Source organism: Gopherus flavomarginatus, chromosome 7, assembly GCF_025201925.1.
Source record: "Gopherus flavomarginatus isolate rGopFla2 chromosome 7, rGopFla2.mat.asm, whole genome shotgun sequence".
Taxonomy (NCBI): Eukaryota; Metazoa; Chordata; order Testudines; family Testudinidae; genus Gopherus; species Gopherus flavomarginatus.
Window position 1 is genome coordinate 68,186,820 of NC_066623.1, and position 18,179 is coordinate 68,204,998.

Below are 18,179 nucleotides of genomic sequence, written 5' to 3' on the forward strand. Positions count from 1 at the left end.
GAAGCACATTTAATAAAAGTCCCAAAACATACTCATAATAGACTTTTTCAAATCACCAATCAGATGTAGAAAAGATTTTCTGTGCTTTTTCAAATTTTACTTAATTTTTTTTTTGCCTCACAAAACCCAGTCTCATCCGGTTCAGCCTTCACCACAAGACGAATGCTGTCTGTTTTCTTTTTGAAAGACACACGTCACTGTGCACTGAAAAAGGGGAACTTCCACAGCTTGTGGTTATGTTGCATGATAAACAGATCTGTTCACGCCACTTCAAGAGGCGACTTGGATCAATAAAAGGCAACAGGCACCAGAGGCAGCAAGCAGACATTCGCGGCTCTCAGGACTATTTCTTCAGAAGTCAACCCCACACCGAGACTAAGCAATATGCCAGGATTATTTTTTTCTCACAACCACCCAACCGAACTGAAAGAAGCAGATTGCAAGCTTGGAGAAGGCAAAGTTCATAAAAGGAAGCAAAAGGCTTTGTAAGTATATGTGACTTACTGTCAAATGAAAATGTATTTGGAGTGAAAGTAACGTTAGCAAACTGAGAATTCAGAATTAGTGCCATTTCACAGAGTTCACCCACAGCAAAGCGTATTCTGCATAGCATGTTCAATAACAGGGCTTGAATGGAAAGGGATATGAATGAGAAGTTCCTAAGTTAAATAAGTTGAATATAAAAATGAGTGAGTAGGAAAGAAGGAGCAATTGCTTGTAATTACTTGCATAAGTATCCCATTGGCATCAACCCTGGAAGTGAATGATCTGGCCCTAAATGTTTGCAAGTCATAAGACCTACATACAGAATGATACCTGTCTGTTAACTGTGTTTAACCAGTATCGTCCATTCATTACACGTCTTATCATTGATTTCAGTGGTGCAGATCTGAAAAGCTATTTGAAGTCCATGGTACCACATCTTGAATCCAGCAACAAGTCTAACACCAGAAATGTGATGTAAGTACTGGATTCTAGAAATACATAGTAATTATGAACTAAGGCTAGATTGCCATATTTTATCCTCACAAACAAGTCTATTTAATTTTCACTCATGTGTAAAGTATATGATGAACCATAAAATATTTCTAAGATCAAGCTAATTTCAGTTTCTTAGTTACAAAAAGCGTTTTTATAAACCAGGGATCACCACACAGAGGGTACCAATGGAATTGGGAAAAAAATATATGTTTTCCTTTTTTCCATTTCCTTTTTAATTGTTTATGAGCAGTTCAGTGGTGCTCATCACCACATGTATTCATTAATAGGTCACTTACATTATTAACGAATTAAAGCCTGACAACACCCTTGTGAAGTAGAGGAATATTACCATCCCTGTTTTAGAGATAGGGATAACAATGGCACACATAGGTGAAGTGACTTGCCCAAGGTGACAAAAGAAGTTAATAAGTCTTGCAACGAAAACCAAGTCAGTCCAGGACTTTAACCACAGACCCTCCATTCTCCTTTTATTTACTTCAAGAACTCTGCTGCTTCTTACTTGTCCGAGTTAAGGGGCAATAGCATGCTGCCAATTTCATGCAGAGTCCACCAGAGATGTTATGAGAAAGCACTGCATTTTCATAAAATTGAATAATCAATTGCATTCTTAAAGTATTCTTAAGAGGCCATTAATTAATTTAATTAATTAAAATAACTAAAGAGTCAATATTTTGTTTCTTGCATTAAATATTTTTTCTTGTGGTCACCACAGGCTTTCTGCAGAAGAGGTGATGCAATGGTCCCAGTCTTTGGAAAAGCTTCTTGCCAGCCAAAGTAAGTGTATTTTTTGATCACTACTACTTTCTTATGTTAATCTAGTGAGCTTTCATGCAGACTAAACAAATCTATGAAGCTATAGCATTCTGTGAATAATGTTAAAAACAATGGCCAATAGCCTTTCAGTAATTCACATCTTCACTGTCACATGGCTACCTATTGTAATAGATTGCCTTAACTTGACAGCCCATCCTTTCCACAGGAAATGGAAATAATCTCATTAAATTCAATGGGGTTGGATCGGATTCCACATGCCCACATTACTCCAAATGATGCAGATAAGAGTTATGTGTGCACTTGGAGCCAAAGTCAGACTATGCAGAGAAGAACAGACTCCCACTGACTTCAGTAGCCTTTGGATCAGACCCTTCATTCGCAGTGCACTGCAAAAATATAGATATACTGTATATTTCAGCAAAATCTTATTACTATAATAGGAGAATTCAATGTGACCTTTACCTTAATTGTATTTATCTTATCCTCCCCAATTTAAGTTATAAATATAACATTATAACTGATTAAGTATTTGTATTTGTTGTAGGCGGTCAAGTTGCCTTCAGGGAATTTCTGAAGTCAGAATTCAGTGAGGAGAACATTGAGTTCTGGCTGGCTTGTGAGGACTATAAGAAAACTAAGTCTGATCACTTGCAAGACAAGGCAGAGAAGATTTATGAAGAGTTTGTTCAGATAGATGCAGCTAAACAAGTAAGTACAAAGTTAATCTGTACTGTGTTATGTATGAAAGATTATGAGAGTTGGCAAGGGATAGATATGGGGCTGTACTAGGACAAATACATCTTTAATAAGACAGGAAGAGAAGCCATAGATTCTTATATTTTCATTAAGTCACCTTCTGCCATACTGCCTTGAGCTCGTCAGATGAAAGTAGTGCTGCTGATTCAACAGATGGCACTCTTCCCTCTAAGTCAGTGCTGATTTGAGCAAGATGTTAAGAGCCTGTTCTGCTGATGGAGGTGTTGTCACTTGAATGAGAAATGAAACCAGTCTGGATCATTTATGGTCCTTAAAAATCCAAGGGCACTTTGGAGAAAAGTAGAAATGTTAGCATAAGCCATATTACAAACTAGATGCCTACATCCTAGCAAAAAAGCCTCCTGCAATTTTAATTGGATATTTTATTCTTCACTTTCTGTCCTAAGTTGTTGTTACTCTCTCTGACCCCAGAAGTGGCTGCATTGCACCAATGAATGGCAATTCCTGTGTATAGTTTGTATACCTTTTTTATTTGAAGTTCAATCAATTTTGAATGAAAGGTGATATTTAAGGATAGATTAATTGTTGTAGCTTAAAGAAACCTTGGACCAAGTTTTAAGACTGAGAGTCTGTGTTTCGGGAAGATAAAGTGACAAATATAGTGGCAAAAAGTATTTTCTAAAAAAGATATTAACAAAGTTTTATTTTCTCTTCCTAGATCAATATTGACTATCATACAAGGAAAGCTACAGCTAAAAAGGCTCAAGACCCAACTTTCACAAGTTTTGATGAAGCCCAAAAAACTGTATATGTGCTAATGGAGCGGGACTCGTATCCTAGATTCTTGAAATCAGAAGCCTACCTTAATCTTTTAAACAAGCTTCAGGTCAACGGTGTCAAGTGAGCAGTTTAATGCCATGGAAATCTGAGGATAAACTATGCATGTCAATTAACCTACAGCAAAGAGGTCCTCCTGTGCAACTGGGTCTCAGCATAGAAAATGGAAACTTCAGCCTCTGAAGTGTTGGCGGAAGTGCAGATAGATGATCATACATGATAAAACTTAACAAGATGAAGGCACTCAAGCTAGGTTTCCAAGCCTGATAGAGTGGGAAAGAGGCTGTGGAGGGGGACACCCTCTGTCCTTTATGCCACTAAACTGAAACTGGATACATAGTTATTAATTAATTGTATCGCACTGGGAATTCCCACAGGACAGACAATAGTTTGGAAGAGCTAGGATAAAACCCTTGTATCTGATTGTGATGGGTAAAATAATTGATATTGGGAGAAAAATACTTTTAAATTGTCAATTTGTATACTAGCTACAGAAAGGCATAAAACAGACCAATAAGCCAAATGAGAACTTGTCCAGGCTATGAAATGCTAATAAATGTGTGCAGTTCTATTATATTGAATAAAATGTATTATAAATGTGAGAATTGAGAATAGGTTTAAGTTATATAAGCTAGATATTACTATTTATGTATTAAGCAAATAGGTATGTAGCACATTTTTACTATTTAATTTATTGCAAAGTGTGAAATAATGACAAGCAATTCCTAAATTAAAGCTACATGACAAAAGCACAGAAGTTCAATGGTCACTTTTTCTCTATCATAAGAAGGCTTTGACACCTGAATTAAGGAGGTAAATACTGAGGCACAGCCATCTCTGTTATCCTCTGAAATCTCTTTGTTCTAATATTCTAATTCTTTCTAGATGCCCAATTCTCTTGCACACATTTTACACTAGCATAACTCCATTTACATCAGTGGAGCATATCCGGATATAGTCAATGTAAAATCAGATTCAGACTTAAAGTTCTTTTTCATTTTTGCACTTCTCCAACTTTAACAGTTAAGTCTTTCAACAACTATTGAAACAGAGATGAGAGAAACCATCTGAGCAGAACAACTGCAGAACTCATACCACATTTCACGTTGTTGAATTGTTAAACATTCCAGACCACTCATGCTTACCTATCAAGAGTGACAGTAACTGGTGAGGCTGACCAGCAAATCCCGGCAGAGTTAGTGCTACAGAGTCTTGGTAGATGTTGTGACAGAGTCTAATTTACAATACCAATATTAACAGTAAAGGTCATTTACATTTCATTTTGAATCTTGTGTTAAATTTGCTCTATAAAATGTGCCATACTATAAACAGATGAACACCAACGTGGGCAATGATTACTGGGGAGGAGGCCAAAGCAGACAACCAAATTTGTAATTTTACTAAGTAAATCCAAAACACAATTACTATCAGATCCAGAGTTCTGAGATTTCATGATGGTAACGTTTATAATGAAAATAAATAACCATGAAAACTTTTGCCAATGAGTTCCCTCCATGCCCAGGATAAAATCTTGTGTCTCCCTCCCTTGCAGTTCTTTTTTATCTCACTGTTTCAGTTTTTCCATTTTCCAAAACAGCACAATCTTAGACTCTGGGTTTGACTCACACAGTTGAAACCAGGGGGTACACAACCATTGCCTGTGCCAAAGGGAGCAGAAATAACTCAGCCTTAGTCACTCTTTTGGGAAGAGCAGACTGTGTTTACAGTACCGCCCCTTGGGAAAGGGCTTTGGGGGTCCAAAGGAAGGACAACACGTAATTTTCAAAGTAAAATAACCAAAAGAAAAACAATTATCAAAATTGATAATTGGAGAAACAATTAGATAGAATTATTAATTACTCGCTTCTCACGTGACTAGTTCAGGAAAACTGAAATCAAAAGATGGAATTATTGATTATGTTCACTAATGTTACTGCACCTAAGGGGTAAATCACAAAATTCACCACAGATTCTACTTCATGTACAGTATGCCCCAAAATAAACCACTGAACTTAAAACACAGAAAATGTTTATTCAAGTAACAAAAAACGATAAAAGAAACCAACTTTAGATCACAAAGTTTATGCAACTGAGATAACTATAGGGGGGAAAGGTACATAAAATGAATGATATAGTGTAGCAATACTTAAAGCAACCTCTTAACAAGAAATTCTTAAAATATAAAGTAAATTAAAACTATATTGAATGGACTATTATAAAACTGAATGCTATTTTCAGAAAGTGATGAGCATCAACAACAATGATATTCATTTAATTACTTGGGATACTAATAGCATCAACAGGTTGTTTATCCTCATTAAGATTCACTAGCAGCTAAGCATTAACATAAACTTAACATAAAGCAGTAACATAAATCAACAGCTAAACTTAAAGAAGTGTATCAAATATAAACTTTTTGAACCAGATTACAATAACTATAATTCAATTTCATTATTAAAATATCTTAAGTAAAGAAAAACAATTTTGATTAAACTGGATAGGTTGGTTAGGACAATACAACTGGAAGTAGTATCAACTGAAACAAAATCTAGCAAACCATTACTACTACTTTTACTTTTGAGTGTAAGGAAATAGTACTCTGAGGGGTAAGCTTGAAATTAAGCAGTGTTTAGACACACATGCCAAGTCCAAGTGTGTTAATGTGATAACTCTCCTTCTTCCTTGCCCTAATCCCATCCAATGCTGTTCGCTCTACAAATCCTCTCCCTCCAAAGTGCGCTGTTCAGTGCTAGAAACTTTATCACACCACATATCAATAGGTTTTCCTTTATGGTATGCCACTGCTACTTCTTGTATTGGCCTCTTTTTCCGTCAGTCTTGAACTGTTAGACTCTTATCCACATAGTTGTCAGGACAACTCTTTACATGACCAAATCATCTGAGCCTGCACTCCCTCATTTTTTTACTTATGGATTTGATTTTGAGCATGTCTCTAGCATACACATTCTGCACCTGGTCTTTCTTCCTTATATCCACTAATCCATCTCAACATTTGCTTTTCTGTGGAACAGACCATTTGCTCGTGTTTCTTCTTTGTTGTCCAACACTCAGCACCATACATTAAAACCGGATGAACCAACATTTTATAGACTTTCCCTTTTAATCACTGGTATCTTTCTCTTTCTCTCTCCATCTGAGAGAGGCATTTATTATCTTAGCTCTAATTTCATCATCCATTTCTGCATTTTCCTGGATTCTGGAACCCTGATGCTTGAAACTGTGCTACTGTGATACTTGTTACTGCGACAACATGGAAAGCAATGATACAATAGCTACATGTATGGTGACTATTACAATAAACACTGCAGACTGAATACGTTACCTATTGCTTTGGTGAAGTAATGCTAAAGTTTAGAAATGGTGAAAGAAAGTAACAGAGCCTAAACAAGTAGTGGTTACAGTTGGAGTTTGAATTCTAGGCAAAGTGAATCGTTTAAAAAAGTTGAGATAGATGTGAAGGAGGTAGGGTGACCAGATGTCCCGATTTTATAGGGACAGTCTCGATATTTGGAGCTTTTTCTTATATAGGCACCTATTACCCCCCCACCACCACCACCCCCATCCCGATTCTTCACACTTGCTATCTGGTCACCCTAGAAGGATATGCTTTTATCATTGAGTTAATTTGCATAAGAGACTTTTATATACAGATGGTCACAGACAAAGTCTGCATAATATATAAAAAAACAAACACCAGCAAGATTGATATGCAGAAAAGTAATTAGGGAACACAGGACTAAGTATTTGAAATAAGGTAAACCAGTAAAAAATTAAGTTATCAGACATCAAAATGGAAAGAAGGCTACTGCAGAGTGTAACATATCAACACATTAGATAACACTGTAGTTTGAAGTGCACCAAGCAGCCAACTCCAGTAGAAAGGTATTTTAACTGTTAAATGAAAGTCCTCTTTAAACTTGGAGTAAGGTTAGGAGATAGGAACAGACTTTCTTATACATATACAACGTATAGGTTAGAAAGGGGAAATTTAACACATTGAGTGTAAGTCAAAACTCAGTTAAAATGGGAATAGAGTTTATTTAAAGAAATTAGAGGCATTTCTCTCACAGACACACAGAAGCTGACAGTCTCTTTGTAAAGGGACAGAATGGAGGGAGATTTGCTAACTGGGTACAGTAAAGTAACTCTAGAACAGTGGTTCTCAACCAGGGGTCCGGGGCCCCATGGGGGGCCATGAGCAAGTTTCAGGGGTTCTGCCAAGCAGGACCAGTGTTACACTTGCTTCGGCTTTCTGCCCTGGGCCCCAGCCCCACTGAATGGGACTGAAGCTTGAGGCCTTGAACCTCGCCTCCTGAGGCTGAAGCAGAAGCCTGAGCAACTTAGCTTCACGGTGCCCCCTGTAGCATGAGACACTGGGCAATTGCCTTGCTTACCACTTAATGCTGGCCGTAGCTTGTATATGCAGAAAAACAGTTATCGTGGCACAGATAGGCTGTGGAACTTTTATAGCATGTTTGGGGGGTTTCAGAAAGGAAGAGGTTGAGAACCCCTACTCTAAAAGATTTAGACTTTGGAACTAGTTTAACAGTATCAATTAAACAACAAATTTTCACAAAGATATGGTAACAATGATGGCAGCTGAAACTTAGTTAAGTACTCATCAAAACAAAGATTTTAACATTAGTTCTTTTAAGCAATAAGCCAGATAATGTAGTAAGCTGAGTGAAGTGAAGCGAGCTCAACACTACACACAAGGTGTGAACAGTAATTCTGGCAGCTACAGGTGACAGCATACAGTTTAAATTCACATCAAATCAGTTTTAGTTACAATGTTGTCAGATTCAAATCCTATAGCTTTGTCCAGTTATGATCTTTGGAGAGTTTTTCCCCATCCTTAGGCTACTATAAAGCTCTATTTCTTTCCTACTTCTAGCATAATCTTTCTTTGTATTCATATGGAATTAGGATATGTTAATATCATCTATGGATGTTCTTACATTTATTAATATAGGATTTCAACTCAAGGATAATGGTCTGGATTCATGGAACACAAATCTGAACTACAAAGGAGTTCAGAAATCTAGAAAGGCAGCATTTTCTCTGTCCCAAGATGAATTCCGGTTTCCTTCAAAGTACAGAAATTCCCCCTGGAATTCCCCACTGCAGTAAATACTGACTTTAAAATCTTTCCTACACTTTAGAATGAAGTGGGAGTTCTCACCCTTTCTTTTGTTGTCTGAGTCTTGTGGTTTGGTGATGATTTCTTTTTAGTACTTTTGAAATTCAGGAAAGCACTTACTTTCCTTTGGCTGCTTACATTTGGGATTTTTGGACCTTTTAAGGTTCCAAAACCCAGGTTCTTGTCTATAAATGATTTTAGTTAAAAGAAAATGTCTTGGAGAGCAAAGTTACTGAATACTGCATACATGAACTGGACGGCTCAGTGTTTGGAGCCTCAGGATTTATAGTGGAGACTGGCTCTCTCAGTTGAAGAGAATTAAATCTCTTAGTGGAGAGACAATTCATAAATGGAGAGAGAACTGGATCCCTCTTAGGATATAGCTGCACCACAGCTGGAAATATGCTTCCCAACTTGGATAGACTGACACACGCTACCTCTGTTCGAGCTAGCACACTAAAAATACACCAGCTACACGCAGGAGGTGACTCCAGCTAGCTCCTGAGTATGTATCCCATGCTACACTGCAACTAGAATGATTTTGTTGACGATGCACAACATTAACTAGAATCTGCGTCAGTCTCTCTCAGGTGTATTAGTTCTATAGGGCTAGCAAGAGTAAAAACTAACTTTTGTTACTAAACCTAGCAGAGGACTCTGAATACATAGAAAGGGCATCTTCAGTTTCTTTCTTGACCATAACTGCATTTTAAATACCTTTGTAGGCTGTTGCTAACATAATTCTGATCTCAGTTTGGATGGGACAGAACTGTTATCTGTGCAGGCAAGTCATGTGTTGCTTGTGAATTGCCTTATCAATAACTTCTAGGACAATGGTACACCATCTGTAGGCTGCATGCCACCAGCTGTCCATGTAACATTTCCAGATGGTTCATAGAGCTGCTCAGGTCTGAAGGCAAAGCATTTGTCAGTCTGTAAGAACATACCTCCTTTCAGCTGCAGCCCAGCCCAATATGCTTAGAATTTCCAGAAACAATTAAGTTTTTTTAATAAAGCCTTTAAAATAGAACTTTTAAAAGCCTTGTGGATTTGATAAGTGAAATCTGGCCATACTAGTGCTAATGTGGCTAGAACTTTATGAATTAAAACATTTTCAATGCAGCCCCAAACCATGTGACACAATTGGTTTGGGGTTTCATTACAGACTCAAGCCTCAAATCAGCTTCATCAAAAGCTGACTATAGTTGAAAAAACTTTAAAGCCCACTCAAAATTTTATATAAAACCATTCAAAATTGTTGATTTGGTCACAAAACCAAGGGAAATTTGATCTCTGGGGGTTGAGCAAAACCCAAATGTCCTTGCAAAATTCTTACACAAACTCACAGTGAAAAGAGAAATGCTCAAAATCAAAGTGAACATTCACATGCGCCCCTGCTGACCAAAACAGTGTTCCATACATTTCTAAATCCTTCACTTATTATCCTTCACTTCAATTATTCTTCCTTTTTTATTGCACATGGGAGATTCATCTCTAAAAGTCTACACATGCCAGAGATATTCCAGCCCACTCCAGTCTCCTTAGCAACATTGCCATGTTCTGGTAAGGAATAAACTCTGCAAAAACAGAGTACTCTCTGTCATACTATTATAACCCTTGTATTGTATTTCCGTTGCTATAGCAAAGCTATACAAAGCTGGTTGTTTAAACAAAGTCCGAGAAGTCTGAAATATTTTAATGTGATTTAGAGTTGCATCTATACTAATCTGTTTAACAAAAATCAAATGGCTGTAAATGGCACAATTTAATAACAGTATGTTGAATTCTTCCCATACAAAGACCAATAGTTTACCAATATGCAGGGCATAATGTTTGCATTTTGCAATGAATTCTTTGTTTGGAATACTGCCTGGATGGAGATCTGATACTCTGAACTCACAAAAAGGGAAGCAAGTATAATGATTCAAAAGATTGAGGACTTGATTTGATTAAATGAAATATCAGTACTTTTTGTAATCTCTGGGTTTGTTTATAACTGTACATGCATGGAGTCAAATCCATTCCATAATTTGATACTAACCTCTTTCTGCCCGCCCACCCACACCCACAACACAAGCAGTATCAGCACAGCTAGTGGTTTCACAACTGTGGGATGTGTGACACCAAGATGTGGCAGAGGTTTCCAAAACAGTACGTTACAAACCAGAGTATGGAAACTGTGCCTATTCTGTACTATCCCACGCTTAATGGAGAAGTTATCTACAATTCTTAAAAAGTACTTTAGCTCTTCTGCCATAGCAACTGGAGGAATGGTCAGATAAGTTAGGATAAAATATATGTCAATGCAAAAGGGCTCTGCGGGGTTCTCAGCATAAATTTTACCCTCCCATAAGGGATTTAAGTGGTTTGGTCCTCTGGATTGGTGTGAATCGCACTCTTAGCATTTAAGTTATAGCTAGCTGGATATACAGACTTAGGCCAGAAATGACTACTATGATAATTTTGTCTGACTTCCCACATTACATTGACCAGAATTTCTCAACCGGTGTTGAGAACGGAGGAGTGACTTATACCTTTAGCCTTCAAGGTTCATACTCTCTGTCAACATCTTAGAACACAGTCAAGTAAACGATATAGACTTATCTTTGATACAATTTTTACATATTGTATAACAGTAAGAATATGTGGTATTTATTTATTTATTTTTACTTCAAATAAGGAGTCACTAACCAGGAAAAGTTATGAAACACTGACACAGACAATAGAATTGCACCCAGTGAGTCTTGTAGATGAGGAAATTAATCCACCCTAGTACATAAGTGAATGGAAAAATCCACTATGAATGTAACATGAAGGAAACCTCTTGCCCTTAGAGCCAAGCTTTCGCAGGCCAATAGGGAACTTCATGGGACATTTACCAACCTATGAATCAATACACCTCTTTGTGTGCACACACAGGGGGGGTTTACAGGCATGGCAGCCTACTCATTGCCCTGGACTTTCAAAGTTTGACTCTAAAATGACAAGAGTGGAATCAATTTTTAAAGAAGAGTATTTCAACATATGGCATATTCTGAGATGTCAGGTAGAACTTATTTGTCACTGTAGAAAAACTGTTAAGGAAATTACACTAAATTGGTGGCTTCCATCACTATAACACTAAATTTACAAGAGGTATAAAGCAAGGTAAAGATTGTGATTCAATGGTTAGGGCAGGGCACTGGGTGTCAGGAAATAAAAGGTTCTGCATGACTTAGAGCAAAGCAACTTCTCTGTGCATAAGTTTAACCAATTGTAAACTCTGTAAAATGAGGTTAATAATATTTGCAGGCACCCACCGTGTAGGATTGTTATGAAGACCCTTTGTGTAGAAAAAATCCTTGTGAGGAAAAAACTAGTAATCCAAAATACTCCCTGGGAGTAATGTGGGCAAGCTAAGGTTACTAAGTGAGTAGTGTCATAAACAGATAGTTAAGGGTTTCTTTTGCCTGTAAAGGGTTAACAAACAGGGAACCAAACACCTGACCAGGGGACCAATCAGGAGCCAAGATACTTTCAAATCTCGGTGGAGGGAAGCCTTTGTTTGTGTTTTTTGGGTTTTGTTTTTGTTCTCTCTGGGCTCTGAGAGTGACCACACGTACCTACAGGCTCTCTAATCTTCTATTCCAATTTTGTAAGTACAAAGGTAGAAAGGCGGTATAGTCTTTTTATTTGTTTTTTCTTTATTTGCAAATGTGTATTTGGCTGAAAGTATTTTAAATTGTATTTCTGCTGGAGGAGGCTGTTTCTCCAATTTCTATAAGCTGACAGACCCTGTAACTTTTACCATCTAAATTACAGAGATAACTTTTACCTTTTTTCTTTCTTTTTATTAAAAGTTTTGCTTTAAGATCTGTCTGATTTTTTCCCCTTGTTGAGGATCAAGGGAACTGAGTCTGTACTCACCAGGGAATTGGTGGGAAGAAGGAAAAGGTGAATTTCCTCTTTGTTTTAAATTCACAGAGTTTGAATCTGTATTGCCTCTGGGTGAAGGGAAAAGAGGAGGTGGGGGGAAGGTATCATTCCTCTCTGTGTGGTGATTCAAGAAGTTTGAATCATGGTGATCTAGTGTACCCAGGGTGGAAAGGAGCTGGGAGGAAGGGAGGAGGGGGAAGGAAAATGGTTTATTCCCCTTTGTTGTGAGACTCAAGGAATCTGGGTCTTGGGGGTCCCTAGGGAAGGTTTTGGGGGAGATCAAAGTTTATCAGGCACTCTACTCTAAGTCCTGATTGGTGGCAGCACTACAGGATCTAAGCTGGTAATTAAGCATAGGAAAATTCATGCTAGTACCCATATTTTGGACGCTAAGGTTCAAAATTGGGAATTATACTATGACAAGTAGGGATCAACATTATTTTCTGAATAAGGAATGTTTACAATTTTAAGGTGGAAAAACCTTACTCGTGATGTTAATGTTACATAAAAGTTAATATTAATTTCAGTTTTGAATTTAATTTCCATATTTTAAGGAAAAAAGACTAAACATTAATCTGTCCACAGATTTACTTATGACACATAAGCAATTATAGAATCCACAGCAAAAGTAGTGCAAAAAAAGGAAACTCTCAGTAAAGGATTCTTATTTCTTTTATTATTAGTCCATTAAATGGTAACATCAATCTACAATTAGTGTAACTGTTTTACTGCACAGATTTTAATTTCATGTGCTAGTAACTATTTTTTGTTGGAGGTGTTTGAATGCATTTCCAAGTTAGAGTGACAAGAAGTTTTGAGTGATGGGGAAAAATTTTTAACATCTTTTTACAATGGAAACAAGAAATATTTTCCAGCATTGGACTGAATGGATTTTGTTCAAACTTTCCAAGACTTTGGGCTAAATTCAACAGAAGTTTTGTCTACACAAAGGCTGCAGGATCAGGCCCTATATCTAACCTGTAATAAAGTATTGATTTTGTAGGTCAAAAATGCTGTTTTGATTTTTAGGATCAGATTTAGTCTTCCAAGTTCAGAACATAAATATATCAGAAGAGAATGGAAACCTCCAGGTCTGTTTGTGAAATCCAGTTATAGTCACTGAATCAGGTTAGTGGTCAGTCACATTTCATTACATACGACTGGCAGTGCAGTGCAAGAAAAGATTCTGACTCAAACAATGATTATTCTTAAACTATCTTCCCAAAGTCTGCTCTACCACTAAAGGAAACATTTTCATTGTTTTCAGAGTTTCAGTAGAGAAACTAATTAAACTTTTGATGATGGGAGGAACCATTCAAGTGAAAGAAGTGAGGCTACTTCAGTAGAAGCAGATTTTTACAATATGGGTGTGTCACCAGGGCAAAAAGGAAACACTCCCCAGCTTCAAAGCATGTGTTGCCACACCCAGACTTCTCAAAGAGGGCTATTTCTTTAATCAGAGGTTATCAAGCAAAACAGAAAATAGTCTTGAAACTCTATCCTTAGCCACAAGTTTCAGGACCATCTTCGCAGGGGTCTCTGGCACTCCAAGTCCTGGACTCAGCCAGCTCTGCTCCCTTCCTGGAGCAACAGCCACAGAGCTGCTTCCCTGAGCCCCAAGCCCCTGGCCCTTGCTCCATGGATCCACCACAGGGGCTCTACTCCAGTGTGGCTTTCCCACCCAGGGCTCAGCCTGTCTCAGTCCTTTGTATTCATCTTCTTACTAGCAGTCTTTTATAGGCCCAGGTGTAATCTAGCCCTCTTTAATTAGCTTGACTGGGCTCAACTGCTCTGGTCATGGGGAACTGGGTTTAGTCTAGTGACAGGGTGCTAAATATATCAGCTTTGCAGGATCAGAACCCTTGATGTGGATTTTGGAGACTAACTTTAGGCCTCCAAATTTGAAAACTTCATCTGAAAGATTGTTCCCTGCTGATTATCAATGGTAATTAGAACAATGTAGCACATTACAAGCATGTGCCAGTTGGATGTAATGAAAAGGCTGCCAACAGAAACATAATATTAGAGGCATCACAATGTTATGTACAAACAGAAAGGCAATTTAAAGGTCAGTGCACAACTGCAAGGTTAGAGCACAGTGTAATTTATCACCTTACAAAGCCAACAACACTCCCCTCATGCTTGACTGTGAAGCACTGGGCTTTGTGACTATCACCCTTCCTTTGTGGTTGCACAGTGGGTGTGAAAGGCACCAAACAAAGAATATATGACAAATGGTGGAAAAATTAAACATTCTTTTCTAAAACTTCCCCTCATAAAATAGGGGTTTTAGTGTGGGTGGTGTGATCCCTACAAACAAAACTTTTTAGAGAGGAAGTCTTTAGTCACTTAATGAGGAAAGATTGCAAAACAAGTTCCTGCTTAATATTCCATGCAATTAATATGCTAAGGACTGCAGAAACACAGAGAGAAAAAGAGATTTATGTTTTAGCCCTTTATTGCTTTATTTTTTAATTCCACAGGACTTCAAAGATTTTATTCACAAAATTGTTTCTGCTGCTTTTATACACTGAAGTATCAAGTATTGCCTTCTCTCATTTTAGCGGGAGGCCTAAGAAGGATAATGACATCACAACAGACTGAACCCAGAGTGCACTTTAAGAGTGGAGGGGACGTTTATAGACCATTTAATATATGTATGATTGTCTGTTTAGGTGAAAATCTTTTAAATTCAAATCCCAAACAGTTGGGAGCAAAGCGCTTTCTCTGAAAGATTCAAAATTCCTTCCCCTTCAACAGGGCTTCAGGAAGAGCATACCTCAATTTTCAGTGTATTTTCTGATCCCTCAAAAATACCAGTACCAGGAAACATTTATTTATTTATTTATTTATTTATTTGAGGGGAGGAAGGTTATGAAACCACTTTTATCATAAAGGAGCAGTCTAAAGGCAGTGCTGTAACAAGGGCGAGGCAAGTGAGGCACTTGCCTCATGCATACAAAGCCGGGGGGAGAGGGAAGGGGAGGGGAAAAAAAATCTGTTGGCATGGAGATATTTATAATCCAGGTGATCTCCCCCTCGACCCCCTGCTGCCCCCCTCTCGCCTGTGCCTCCCCTGTTTCCCGGCCCAACTTGCTCCCCCCCTTCCCTTCCCCTACCCAGGATAGAGTCCCTGTCTTTCCCCTGCAGCAACTGCTGCCGTAGGGTTCTAATGCCCCCCAACTCGACTGCCAGGGCAGACTGACTCTGAGCCTGCCCTTTCCCCTCAGACCCTTTCATTTTCCAATGGGACCCTCCAGCAGCACAGTGGGGGCCCCCACCTACAATCACCGCTCCTGCCCCATACTGGGCAAGGAGGCAGCCCCATCTCTCACTCCCAATGAAGCTACAGTCAGAGGCAACAGCAGGAGAGGAGGCACAAGCAGCACCCCCTGGCACCCACAATGGGGGAGGTGAAGTGAGGTGAATCCTGGACCTGAGAGGGGCCCTAAGAACACATGCAGTGACAATGGTGGGGGTGAGTGTGCTGCTGGGGGGGAAAGAAAGGAGGGCTCCTCCCCCAGAGCTTGCTGCTGCCGGCAGGGAAAGGGCTAGGGGGAGTCCTCCTCTCTGTCCCCTGTCCCAGAGCAGCCTGCCCCACCCTAGAGCCCACACCCCTAGTCAGAGATTTCACCTCCCCCCACACCCTGACCCTCTGCCCAAGCCCTGAGCCCCCTCCCACATCCCAAACCTCCCATTCCCAGCCCCAGACAGAGCCCTCACCCCTACTCTTGCCCTGAACCCATCCCACATCCCAAACACCTCATCCCCAGTCCCAGCCAGAGCCCTCACCCCCCACACCCCAATCCTCTGCCCCAGCACTGAACCTGTCCCACACCCCAAACCTCCCATTCCCAGCCAGAGCCCTCACCCCTACTCTCGCCCCGAGCCCCTCTCACACTCAAAACCCCTCATCTGCAGCCATAATCCACAGTCCTAACCCCTGCACCCCATTCCTCTGCACCCTTCCTATCACCAAACTCCCTCCCAGAGCCTGCACCTCAATCCGCTGCCCCAGATTAGGGCCTGCACCCCAGACCTCTTCCCTCAAACTCCCAGAGCCTTGGGCAGGTGGGGAGCAAAGTTTGGGTGGGAGCGGGTTCTGGGCACCACCAAAATTTCTACAAGCCTGCCACCCCTGATCCTGCCCTGCAAACCTGAACTCCTAGCATTCTCAGGACACATGCTGATCCCTAGTGGCCACTGCTGATATCCAGCACCTCCCCTCTCTCTTAACCTGTGAGTCCCTCTCTGGATTGGAACTGGACTGGAACCAAGGCCATCTTGGAAACAACATTACCAGCCCAAGCAGTCAAAAATCATGAGTTAGACCCCACAAAATCACAGGCTCTACCGCCGCCACTTCATTCACTCTTCGGCGGTAATTCGGCAGCAGGCCCTTCCCTCCGAGAGGGACTGAGGGACCCGCTGCCGAATTGCCGCCGAAGACCCGGCCCTGGGAGGGCACAATTTTATATCCTTGCCTCAGATGCAAAAATACCTAGTTATGGCTCTGTCTAAGGACACTAGTAAAGTCAGACCTTCTTCTTTGAAGTTCATTTTTAACATGTTAAAGAATTCTTGGGTCTCTCTCTTTTCCTTAGGGAATATCTTCTTGATAAAGTCAAGGAAGGAAGTGACTCCACCAACAGCCATCACATGTAAAAGTGTAACTGTTCATTATAATGGCAAAGTGTCAAAGGAAAAAAAACAGTTTATTTCTAAACTATTGTGAGAAATTTTACTGTTCAAAGGATTCTAAAGGAGCGGGGTATTCAAATCCCTTAAGTTTTTGAAAAAAGAATGAGAAGTCCTTGCGGCACCTTAGAGACTAACAAATTTATTTGGGCATAAGCTTTCATGGGCTAAAACCCACTTCATCAGATGCATGCAGTGGAAAATACAGTAGGAAGACACACACACACACACACACACACACACACACACAACATGAAAAGATGGGGGTTGCCATACCAACTCTACCAAGACTAATCAATTAAGGTGGGCTATTATCAGCAGGAGAAAAAAACTTTTTTAGTGATAATCAGGATGGCCCATTTCAAACAGTTGACAAGAAGGTGTGAGTAATAGTGGGGGAAAAATTAGCATGGGGAAATAGTTTAGTTCGTGTAATGACCCATCCACTCCCAGATTTTATTCAAGCCTAATTTAATGGTGTCCAATTTGCAAATTAATTCCAGTTCTGCAGTTTCTCGTTGGAATCTGTTTTTGAAGGTGTTTTTTTTTTTTTGGAAGAACTGCAACTTTTAGGTCTATAATTGAGTGTCCAGGGAGATTGAAGTGTTCTCCGTCTGTTATTTTATTGTTGTAATTCTTGACTTCTGATTTGTGTCTATTTATTCTGTTGGGTAGAGATTGTCCAGTTTGGCCAATATAAAGTTTAAGTTTTTGAGTTTTTCCCCTTAAGCTCCTTTGAAATTCCACCCAATATGTCTAGTTAAGAAATCCAGCTGAACTGCTATTGTGTCATAACTAACAGTCCCAGATTACTGATAAAATTGAGCACCATTTCTTGAAAAAAATACTAAAAACACTGAAACATAAAACCTTTAACTGCCCCTGTGTGTGAACAAGATAGAAATGCAGCAGTTTCACAAAGCTTGTATTTAAACTTTAGTTTAAATGCACTAAGGTCACTTGTAAATCAAGCTCTTCTGAAAATGTCAAACAGCCACAAGGATTGTTCTTAAATTGCAGTGGTAGAAGCATTTTTGCAGAATGTGACGACTGTATCTGCAAAACATGCCCTGTA

The 18,179-nt window shown here is 39.4% G+C and overlaps 1 protein-coding gene across 1 annotated transcript; it reads left to right on the plus strand.

The window, feature by feature from the left end:
• Positions 1-259: 259 nt before the first annotated feature.
• On the plus strand, positions 260-4,087 carry RGS1 (regulator of G protein signaling 1). The gene is made up of 5 exons (XM_050961484.1): positions 260-485; positions 880-960; positions 1,715-1,776; positions 2,321-2,484; positions 3,212-4,087. The coding sequence occupies exons 1-5, from the start codon at positions 385-387 to the stop codon at positions 3,395-3,397; spliced, it is 594 nt and encodes a 197-aa protein (XP_050817441.1). The 5' UTR covers positions 260-384; the 3' UTR covers positions 3,398-4,087.
• The last annotated feature ends 14,092 nt before the right edge of the window (positions 4,088-18,179 follow it).